This window comes from Panulirus ornatus, chromosome 1, assembly GCF_036320965.1.
Source record: "Panulirus ornatus isolate Po-2019 chromosome 1, ASM3632096v1, whole genome shotgun sequence".
In the NCBI taxonomy this organism is placed as follows: domain Eukaryota; kingdom Metazoa; phylum Arthropoda; class Malacostraca; order Decapoda; family Palinuridae; genus Panulirus; species Panulirus ornatus.
The window spans coordinates 102,444,107-102,456,437 of NC_092224.1; the positions used below are offsets into that span (position 1 = coordinate 102,444,107).

At 41.9% G+C, this 12,331-nt stretch overlaps 1 protein-coding gene across 11 annotated transcripts in view; it reads right to left on the bottom strand.

The window, feature by feature from the left end:
* The window catches only part of LOC139751252 (CBY1-interacting BAR domain-containing protein 1-like), a 98,156-nt gene that overhangs the window by 57,961 nt on the left and 27,864 nt on the right, over positions 1-12,331 (bottom strand). For all 11 annotated transcript variants that reach the window (XM_071666520.1, XM_071666530.1, XM_071666550.1 and 8 more), the window contains one exon: positions 4,490-4,670. In XM_071666520.1, coding sequence (XP_071522621.1) covers positions 4,490-4,670 — 181 coding nt within the window. The remainder of the gene's footprint in view (positions 1-4,489; positions 4,671-12,331) is intronic.

Sequence of the window (12,331 nt, forward strand, 5' to 3'; positions counted from 1 at the left end):
CACAACTGGTAAGAAGGTGTGGCAGCAGAGCACAAAGTGTCACAATCGATGGCATGATCAGAGAAAAAAATCACAAAGATCCATCCTATGAGATAATCTTTTATCCATTATTGGAGCTTCCCCCTTATTCCTGCCCAGTGATCCAGCTTCTTAATCAGCTTTCCAAGCGGAACTGTCCAAATACAGACATTCCAAGTCCACCCAGCTATTTCTTTTGTCCATGACTGAGCTCACTCTCTCACAAAACCCTTAGAGGTTAGTTACTCATAACTACATGGTTCCTTGGGACCACAACCTTAACATAACTGGCCTCATACTTGGCATTGTACTTAACAGCTACATCTTACAAAATATTCCATATCTAAGCAAAAATGTGATGATTATGTCTTGAAAGCCAAGGAGGAAAAGTTGTCACTAAATACCATTGCCAGTGGTACCTTCTATGGTCATACAGACATACTGTAAGGTTTGCAAATACTGTTGCCATGTTTCCATTGCTGCATCATTTACACTTGTCAGTTCCCTCTCTACCATTATTTCCTTCCAGAGATTTTTGTAAGCACAGAGTTTAAAAGCAGATACCAGTCAAAGCTTAAATTTGCTTTCTGTAGTTCTAAAAATTTAGTTTTCTGTTATCTAAAAATTGTATTTAACCATAAAATTTCAACATAACCCTATAACACTAAAAAAATTACTTTAAAAGTATGTTATCCTCTACTTTCTCTCTTCTGATGCATAAAAGTTTTGGAGATGTTTCAGCACAATGCATTAAAAAATGGGGGAGTAATGTATAAGTGCCAAGCAAGCTGCTACTGTTCAAGCTTAATCATTTATTTCAACTACACCAAAAAATCTATCAATATTACATTTCTTTTTTTTTTTTTTTTTTTTTTATACTTTGTCGCTGTCTCCCGCGTTTGCGAGGTAGCGCAAGGAAACAGACGAAAGAAATGGCCCAACCCCCCCGCCCCCCATACACATATACATACACACGTCCACACACGCAAATATACATACCTACACAGCTTTCCATGGTTTACCCCAGACGCTTCACATGCCTTGCTTCAATCCACTGACAGCACGTCAACCCCTGTATACCACATGACTCCAATTCACTCTATTTCTTGCCCTCCTTTCACCCTCCTGCATGTTCAGGCCCCGATCACACAAAATCTTTTTCACTCCATCTTTCCACCTCCAATTTGGTCTCCCTCTTCTCCTCGTTCCCTCCACCTCCGACACATATATCCTCTTGGTCAATCTCTCCTCACTCATTCTCTCCATGTGCCCAAACCATTTCAAAACACCCTCTTCTGCTCTCTCAACCACGCTCTTTTTATTTCCACACATCTCTCTTACCCTTACGTTACTTACTCGATCAAACCACCTCACACCACACATTGTCCTCAAACATCTCATTTCCAGCACATCCATCCTCCTGCGCACATCTCTATCCATAGCCCACGCCTCGCAACCATACAACATTGTTGGAACCACTATTCCCTCAAACATACCCATTTTTGCTTTCCGAGATAATGTTCTCGACTTCCACACATTTTTCAAGGCTCCCAAAATTTTCGCCCCCTCCCCCACCCTATGATCCACTTCCGCTTCCATGGTTCCATCCGCTGACAGATCCACTCCCAGATATCTAAAACACTTCACTTCCTCCAGTTTTTCTCCATTCAAACTCACCTCCCAATTGACTTGACCCTCACCCCTACTGTACCTAATAACCTTGCTCTTATTCACATTTACTCTCAACTTTCTTCTTCCACACACTTTACCAAACTCAGTCACCAGCTTCTGCAGTTTCTCACATGAATCAGCCACCAGCGCTGTATCATCAGCGAACAACAACTGACTCACTTCCCAAGCTCTCTCATCCCCAACAGACTTCATATTTGCCCCTCTTTCCAGGACTCTTGCATTTACCTCCCTTACAACCCCATCCATAAACAAATTAAACAACCATGGAGACATCACACAGCCCTGCCGCAAACCTACATTCACTGAGAACCAATCACTTTCCTCTCTTCCTACACGTACACATGCCTTACATCCTCGATAAAAACTTTTCACTGCTTCTAACAACTTGCCTCCCACACCATATATTCTTAATACCTTCCACAGAGCATCTCTATCAACTCTATCATATGCCTTCTCCAGATCCATAAATGCTACATACAAATCCATTTGCTTTTCTAAGTATTTCTCACATACATTCTTCAAAGCAAACACCTGATCCACACATCCTCTACCACTTCTGAAACCACACTGCTCTTCCCCAATCTGATGCTCTGTACATGCCTTCACCCTCTCAATCAATACCCTCCCATATAATTTACCAGGAATACTCAACAAACTTATACCTCTGTAATTTGAGCACTCACTCTTATCCCCTTTGCCTTTGTACAATGGCACTATGCACGCATTCCGCCAATCCTCAGGCACCTCACCATGAGTCATACATACATTAAATAACCTTACCAACCAGTCAACAATACAGTCACCCCCTTTTTTAATAAATTCCACTGCAATACCATCCAAACCTGCTGCCTTGCCGGCTTTCATCTTCCGCAAAGCTTTTACTACCTCTTCTCTGTTTACCAAATCATTTTCCCTAACCCTCTCACTTTGCACACCACCTCGACCAAAACACCCTATATCTGCCACTCTGTCATCAGACACATTCAACAAACCTTCAAAATACTCATTCCATCTCCTTCTCACATCACCGCTACTTGTTATCACCTCCCCATTTACGCCCTTCACTGAAGTTCCCATTTGCTCCCTTGTCTTACGCACCCTATTTACCTCCTTCCAGAACATCTTTTTATTCTCCCTAAAATTTACTGATAGTCTCTCACGCCAACTCTCATTTGCCCTTTTTTTCACCTCTTGCACCTTTCTCTTGACCTCCTGTCTCTTTCTTTTATACTTCTCCCACTCAATTGCATTTTTTCCCTGCAAAAATCGTCCAAATGCCTCTCTCTTCTCTTTCACTAATACTCTTACTTCTTCATCCCACCACTCACTACCCTTTCTAAACAGCCCACCTCCCACTCTTCTCATGCCACAAGCATCTTTTGCGCAATCCATCACTGATTCCCTAAATACATCCCATTCCTCCCCCACTCCCCTTACTTCCATTGTTCTCACCTTTTTCCATTCTGTACACAGTCTCTCCTGGTACTTCCCCACACAGGTCTCCTTCCCAAGCTCACTTACTCTCACCACCTTCTTCACCCCAACATTCACTCTTCTTTTCTGAAAACCCATACTAATCTTCACCTTAGCCTCCACAAGATAATGATCAGATATCCCTCCAGTAGCACCTCTCAGCACATTAACATCCAAAAGTCTCTCTTTCGCACGCCTGTCAATTAACACGTAATCCAATTACATTTCTATTTTATATATTAAATCTTTTCTTTTATAAACGATGTGATTCATTGATAATTTTTTCATAAAACAGTGATACCAAGGTCAGGTGAGCACTAGTAACATAACCTTCACTTTTGCTAGAAACACTTTTTCCTGTTTCACTGTGGTCAACTTTCAATGCTGGCAGAGCCACGCCATAAAATCATTCTTCAAAACATCTACAGCACAAATCATTATCATCCTCTGAATCTAGATAAGACACTCTATTACCTTCCTAGAAAACCCAGCATCTGCAAGCAACCACAGAGAAATAAGTTAACTTATGATATTCAAATTCATCAAACCTATGTACACAACAGAGATATGGGACTTTTTTGAAACAATGTAATATATTCTCAAAACTCACAGCCAAAGAGGGTTGTGTGCAGTCACCACACACGCGTTTTTTCAAGAATAAGTTGATAAGTATGGAAAATACTGTACTCACTAACTAAAGCCAAAAGATGTCAATGTTTTACCTAACTTCCTAGACCTTATACTCATTCATATAAGTACCATAAGGGGAAACAGCTTCTCAAAAGGTTAGAACAAACAAACATGGTATCCAAAGAAAGTAAAAATGTCACTATATACTCATCAATACAAGAGAAAAAATAAATGCTAAGCAAAATACATATGGTCATCCCCTTCAATGACATTATGTGAAAGGAAAGTGAACCAATGGATTTGATTGGTAGAACAGAGTAATAAAAGGTAATTACTGTACCTGTTTTGAACAATCTCACAATAGTGACATTCTCGCTTCACCAAAGAAAATACATGGGTAAAGTGACTATTTTTTCTTTTATACTGTACATGATCACCCTTCCTACCTTCATGGGGAAGCATCAGGAATTGAGCCACAGAGGAAAAACACTTGCTTAGCTCTTTCTCTTCCTTGTTTTAGAAAAGTGATGTTACAAAAAAGGGGAGCACTTCCTGCTCCCCACTCCTGCTCTTCTAAATCACCTTCTATATCTAGGAGAAACATGCTTAGTCATCTTTCCTCCCTGTCCCCAGGATAAATAGTAATACCAGCATGACTAAATAAAAAAGAACTTACAATGTGCTGCCTATTCTGGGGGTGACGCATTTTGGTTTTCTCCAGGTTGCGTCGATGATTCATCTCCTGCTGACGGGTATCAAAGCTTCGCTTAAGTTCCTCCCTTGCTGTCTTGCATATGCCACCATACAGGGATATTTCCCCAACAACTCTTGTCTCCAACCTCTGTACTTCTACATTTCTACAAATGCAGATGTAAGTTTAAGATAAGAGAATCAAGTTTTCCTAATTCAATGCATTAAGATCATTATTATCATACGTGATCACCATTTCTAACATCAGCGAGGTAGCGCCACAAAACAAAGAAAGACCCATCCACTCATATACACACATATTCCATACTATTCGCCATTTCCCGCATTAGCGAGGTAGCATTAAGAACAGAGGACTGAGCCTTTGAGGGAATATCCTCACTTGGCCCCCCTCTCTGTTCCTTCTTTTGGAAAATTAAAAACGAGAGGAGAGGATTTCCAGCCCCCCGCTCCCTTCCCTTTTAGTCGCCTTCTACGACATGCAGGGAAAGAGAATAGAGAAGCATTTGGTCAATACTTAACAAGTAGGGAATACATATGACTGGGAGATATATAAAAGAAAGCAGCAGGAAGTTAAGAAGGTGCAAGGATTGAAAAAGATGGCAAATGAGAGCTGGGGTGAGAGTATCATTAAACATTAGGGAGAATATACAGATGTTATGGAAGGAGATAAATAATGTGCATAAGACAAGAGAACAAATGGGAACATTGGTGATGGGGACAGGGGAAAGTGGTAACAGGTAGTGATGAAGTGAGAAGATGAAATAAGTACTTTGAAGGTTTGTTGAATGTGTTTGATGATAGAGAGGCAGATGTAGGGTGTTTTGGTTGGGGTGGTGTGCAAAATGAGGGGGTCAGGGAGAATGGTTTGGTTAAGAGAGAAGAGGTAGTGAAAGCTTTGCAAAAGATGAAATTTGGCAAGGCAGCTGGTTTAGATGGTATTGCAGTTGAATTTATTAAGAAACTGGGTGACTGTGTTGTTGATTGGTTGGTGAGGATATTCAGTGTATGTAAGGATCATGGTGAAGTGCCTGAGGATTGGCGGAATGCATGTAGAGTGCCACTGTACAAAGGCAAAGGGGATAAAGGTGATGGTTAAACTACACAGGCAAAAGTTTGTTGTGTATTCTTGGGAAATTGTAAAGGAGGGTATTGACTGAGAGGGTGAAGGTATGTACAGGGCATCAGACTGGGGAAGAGCTGTGTGGTTTCAGAATTGGCAGAGGATGTGTGGATCAGGTGTTTGCTTTGAAGAATGTGTGTGAGAAATACTTTGAAAAACAGATGGATTTGTATGAGCATTTATGGATCTGGAGAATTCATATGATAGGGTTGATACAGATGCTTTGTGGAAAGTCTTAAGAGCACATGGTGTGAGAGGAAAACTGGTGAAAGCGGTGAAAAGTTTTTGTCAATAATGTAAGGCATGTGTGTGAGTACAAAGAGAGGAGAGTGATTGGTTCCCAAAGAAGGTTGGTCTGTGGCAGGGGTGTGTGATGTCTCTATGGTTGTTAAATTAGGTTATGGATGGGGAGGTAAATGCAAGGGTTTTGGAGAGAGGGGCAAGTATGCAGTCTGTTGGGATGAGAGGGCCTGAGAAGTGAGTCAGATGTTGATTGCTGATGATACACCACATGTGGCTGATTCGAGTTAGAAACTGCAGAAGTTGGAGACTGAGTCTTAAAAAGTGTGTGAAAGGAGAAACTTGAGAGTAAATAAGAATAAGAGCAAGGTTATTAGGTTCAGTAAGGTTGAGGGACAGGTTAGTTGGGATGTAAGTTTGAAGAGAGAAAAATTGGAGGAAGTTAAGTGTTTTTTTTATCTGGGTGTGGACTTAGCAGTGAATGGAACCATGGAAGTGTAAGTGAGTCACAGGGTGAGGGAAGGGGCAAAGGTTCTGGGAACGATGAAGAATGTGTGGAAGGAGAGAACATTACCTCGGAGCAAAACTGAGTATGTCTGAAGGAATAGTAGTTCCAACAATACTATATGGTTATGAGCAACTAGCTTTAGATAGGGTTGTACAAAGGAGGATGGATTTGTTGGAAGTGAAATGTTTGAGGACAATATGTGAGGTGAGGTGGTTTGATCGAGTAAGTAATGAAAGGGTAAGAGAGATGTGTGGATATAAAAAGTGTGTAGCTGAGAGGGCAGAAGAGGGTGTGTTGAAATGCTTTAGATATATGGACAGAATGAGTGAGGAAACATTGACAAAGAGGATATATGTGTCACAGGTGGAGGGAACAAGGAGAAGCAGGAGACCAAATTGGAGTTGGAAGGATGGAGTGAAAAACATTTTGAGTGATCGGGGCCTGAACATACAGGAGGGTGAAAGGTGTGCAAGGAATTAGGGTGAATTGGAACGATGTGGTATACTGGGGTTGCAGTGCTGTCAATGGACTGAACCAAGGCATGTAAAACGTCTGGGGTAAACCATGGAAAGGTCTGCGGGGCCTGGATGTGGATAGGGAGCTGCGGTTTCAGTGCATTACACATGACAGCTAGACACTGAGTGTGAACAAATGTGGCCACTTATATCTGTTTTCCTGGCACTAACTTGCTGATGCTGGGGGGTGGCGATGCTGTTTCCTGTGGGGCGGGGTAGCACAAAGAATGGATGAAGGCAAGCAAGTATGAATATGTACATGTATATAAATGTATATGTCTATGTTATCTATTATTATTTCATTACTTAATTGCTGTTTCCTGCATCAGCAAGGAAGCACCAGACAAAGAATGGCCCATCCACTCATATACACATAAATATACATAAATGCCCATACACACACATATACATAAATCTATCTATTGTATGTATTCATCTATTTTGGTTTGTCGCTGTCTCCCATGTTAGCGAGGTAGCGCAAGGAAACAGACAAAAGAATGACCCAACCCACCCACATACATATGTATATACATACACGTCCACACACGCAAATATACATACCTATACATCTCAACGTATACATATAAACACACACAGACATATACATATATACACACGCACATAATGCATACTGTCTGCCCTTATTCAATCCCGTCACCACCCCGCCACACATGAAATAACAACCCCTCCCCCTGCATGTGCATGAGGTAGCGCTAGGAAAAGACAACAAAGGCCACATTCGTTCACACTTAGTCTCTAGCTGTCAGGTATAATGCACTGTATAATTTTTGCTTTCTGAGATAATGTTCACAACTTCCACACATTCTTCAATGCTCCCAGAACTTTCACCCCCTCCCCCACCCTATGATTCACTTTCGCTTCCATGGTTCCATCCACTGCCAAATCCACTCCCAGATATCTAAAACACTTCACTTCCTCCAGTTTTTCTCCATTCAAACTTACCTCCTAATTGACTTGTCCCTCAACCATACTGTACCTAATAACCTTGCTCTTATCCACATTTATTCTCAGCTTTCTTCTTTCATATGCTTCACCAAACTCAGCCACCAGCTTCTGCAGTTTCTCACACGAATCAGCCAACAGCGCTGTATCATCAGCGAACAACAACTGACTCACTTCCCAAGCTCTCTCATCTCCAACAGACAGCATACCTGCCCCTCTTTCCAAAACTCTTGCATTCACCTCCCTAACAACCCCATCCATAAACAAATTAAACAACCATGGTGACATCACGCACCCCTACCACAAACCAACATTATCTGAGAACCAATCACTTTCCTCTCTTCCTACACGTACACATGCCTTACATCCTTGATAAAAACTTTTCACTGCTTCTAACAACTTGCCTCCCACACCATATATTCTTAATACCTTCCACAGAGCATCTCTATCAACTCTATCATATGCCTTATCCAGATCCATAAATGCTACATACAAATCCATTTGCTTTTCTAAGTATTTCTCACATACATTCTTCAAAGCAAACACCTGATCCACACATCCTCTACCACTTCTGAAACCACACTGCTCTTCCCCAATCTGATGCTATGTGCATGCCTTCACCCTCTCAATCAATAACCCTCCCATATAATTTCCCAGGAATACTCAACAAACTTATACCTCTGTAATCTTAGCACTCACTTTTATCCCTTTGTCCTATGTACAATGGCACTATGCAAGCATTCTGCCAATCCTCAGGCACCTCACCATGAGTCATACATACATTAAATACCCTTACCAACCAGTCAACAATACAGTCACCCCCTTTTTTAATAAATTCCACCGCAATACCATCCAAACCCGCTGCCTTGCCGGCTTTCATCTTCCGCAAAGCCTTTACTACCTCTTCTCTGTTTACCAAGTCATTCTCCCTAACCCTCTCACTTTGCACACCACCTCGACCAAAACACCCTATATCTGCCACTCTATCATCAAACACATTCAACAAACCTTCAAAATAATCACTCCATCTCCTTCTCACATCACCACTACTTGTTATCACCTCCCCATTAGCACCCTTCACCAAAGTTCCCATTTGTTCCCTTGTCTTACGAACTTTATTTACCTCCTTCCAAAACAGCTTTTTATTCCCCCTAAAATTTAATGATACTCTCTCACCCCAATTCTTATTTGCCATCTTTTTCACCTCTTGCACCTTTCTCTTGACCTCCTGCCTCTTTCTTTTATACATCTCCCACTCATTTGCATTATTTCCCTGCAAAAATCGTCCAAATGCCTCTCTCTTCTCTTTCACTAATAATCTTACTTCTTCATCCCACCACTCACTACCCTTTCTAATCTGCCCACCTCCCACGCTTCTCATGCCACAAGCATCTTTTGCGCAAGCCATCACTGATTCCCTAAATACATCCCATTCCTCCCCCACTCCCCTTACGTCCTTTGTTCTCACCTTTTTCCATTCTGTACTCAGTCTCTCCTGGTGCTTCCTCACACAAGTCTCCTTCCCAAACTCACTAACTCTCACCATCCTCTTCACCTCAACATTCTCTCTTCTTTTCTGAAAACCTCTACAAATCTTCACCTTTGCCTCAACAAGATAATGATCAGACATCCCTCAAAGCAAACACCTGATCCACACATCCTCTACCACTCCTGAAACCACTCTGCTCTTCCCAAGTCTGATATACTGTACATGCCTTCACCCTCTCAATCAATATCCTCCCATATAATTCCCCAGGAATACTAAACAAACTTACGCCTCTTTAGTTTGAACACTCACCTAATCCCTTTGCCTTTGTACAATGGCACTATGCATGCATTCTGCCAATCCTCAGGCACTTCACCATGATCCATCCACACACTGAATATCCTTACTAACCAATCAAAAACATAGTCACCCCTTTTTCAATAAATTCTACTCCAATACCATCCTAACCTGCGGCCTTGCTGGATTTCGTCTTCTGCAGAGCTTTCACTACCTCTTCTCTGTTTACCAAGCCATTCTCCCTGACCCTCTCACTTCACACACCACCCGGACCAAAACACCCTACATTTGCCACTCTGTTATCAAACACATCCGACAAACCTTCAAAATACTCACTCAATCTCATCACTTCATCACCACCTGCTATTACTTCCCCACTTGCCCCCTTCATTGATGTTTCCATTTGTTTTCATGTCTTACACACGTTATTTACCTCCTTCCAAAACATCTTTTTATTCTCCAAACATCTCTTTATTCTCCCTAAAGCTTAATGATACTCCTTCATCTCAACTCTCATTTACTCTCTTTTTCAAACCCTGCACCTCTCTCTTAACTTCCTGCCACTTTCTTTTATACATCTCCCAGTTATTTGCACTCCTTCCTTGCAAGTATTGTCAAAACACTTTTCTTCTCTCTTTCACTAACAACTTTACTTCTTCATTCCATCACTCACTACCCTTTCAAATCTGCCCACCTCCCACCTTTCTTGTGCCACATGCATCTTTTGCACAAGCCATCACTGCTTCCCTAAACACATCCCATTCCTCACCCACTCACCTCACATCATAGGTATATGTATGTACATGTGTATGTGTTGATATGTTTATGTGCGAGTGTGGGTATTTATGTATATATATGTGCATATGTGGTTTCAGAAGTGGTAGAGGATGCGTGGATCAGGTGTTTGCTTTGAAGAATGTATGTGAGAAATACTTAGAAAAGCAAATGGATTTGTATGTAGCATTTATGGATCTGGAGAAGGCATATGATAGAGTTGATAGAGATGCTCTGTGGAAGGTATTAAGAATATATGGTGTGGGAGGCAAGTTGTTAGAAGCAGTGAAAAGTTTTTATCGAGGATGTAAGGCATGTGTACGTGTAGGAAGAGAGGAAAGTGATTGGTTCTCAGTGAATGTAGGTTTGCGGCAGGGGTGTGTGATGTCTCCATGGTTGTTTAATTTGTTTATGGATGGGGTTGTTAGGGAGGTAAATGCAAGAGTTTTGGAAAGAGGGGCAAGTATGAAGTCTGTTGGGGATGAGAGAGCTTGGGAAGTGAGTCAGTTGTTGTTCGCTGATGATACAGCGCTGGTGGCTGATTCATGTGAGAAACTGCAGAAGCTGGTGACTGAGTTTGGTAAAGTGTGTGGAAGAAGAAAGTTAAGAGTAAATGTGAATAAGAGCAAGGTTATTAGGTACAGTAGGGTTGAGGGTCAAGTCAATTGGGAGGTGAGTTTGAATGGAGAAAAACTGGAGGAAGTGAAGTGTTTTAGATATCTGGGAGTGGATCTGGCAGCGGATGGAACCATGGAAGTGGAAGTGGATCATAGGGTGGGGGAGGGGGCGAAAATTCTGGGGGCCTTGAAGAATGTGTGGAAGTCGAGAGCATTATCTCGGAAAGCAAAAATGGGTATGTTTGAAGGAATAGTGGTTCCAACAATGTTGTATGGTTGCGAGGCGTGGGTTATGGATAGAGTTGTGCGCAGGAGGATGGATGTGCTGGAAATGAGATGTTTGAGGACAATGTGTGGTGTGAGGTGGTTTGATCGAGTGAGTAACGTAAGGGTAAGAGAGATGTGTGGAAATAAAAAGAGCGTGGTTGAGAGAGCAGAAGAGGGTGTTTTGAAGTGGTTTGGGCACATGGAGAGAATGAGTGAGGAAAGATTGACCAAGAATATATGTGTCGGAGGTGGAGGGAACGAGGAGAAGAGGGAGACCAAATTGGAGGTGGAAAGATGGAGTGAAAAAGATTTTGTGTGATCGGGGCCTGAACATGCAGGAGGGTGAAAGGAGGGCAAGGAATAGAGTGAATTGGAGCGATGTGGTATACCGGGGTTGACGTGCTGTCAGTGGATTGAAGCAGGGCATGTGAAGCGTCTGGGGTAAACCATGGAAAGCTGTGTAGGTATGTATATTTGCGTGTGTGGACGTATGTATATACATGTGTATGGGGGGGGGGTTGGGCCATTTCTTTCGTCTGTTTCCTTGCGCTACCTCGCAAACGCGGGAGACAGCGACAAAGTATAATAAAAATAAAATAAAAAATATGTGCATATGAGTGGATGGGCCGTTCTTCGTTGGTTTCCTGGCACTAACTTGCTGATGCGGGAAAAGGAAATCAAGGATAATTCAAGGATAATGAAATATAAAAAAAATAATATAAATACACGCACATACACGTACATATACATACATATACATATCAACATATACACACATAAACAGATATAAACATACATACACATGTACATATTCATACTTGCTTGCCTTCATCTATTCACAAGGCCACCCCGCCCCACTGGAAACACCATCGCCATCCCTTGCATCAGCAAAAAGGCACTAGGAAAACAGAGAACAAAAGGCCACATTTGCTTACGCTCAGTTTCTAGCTATCATGTGCTATGCACTGAACCCACAGCCTATGCACTGAACCCACAGCTTTAAGATATGTACATAACTAT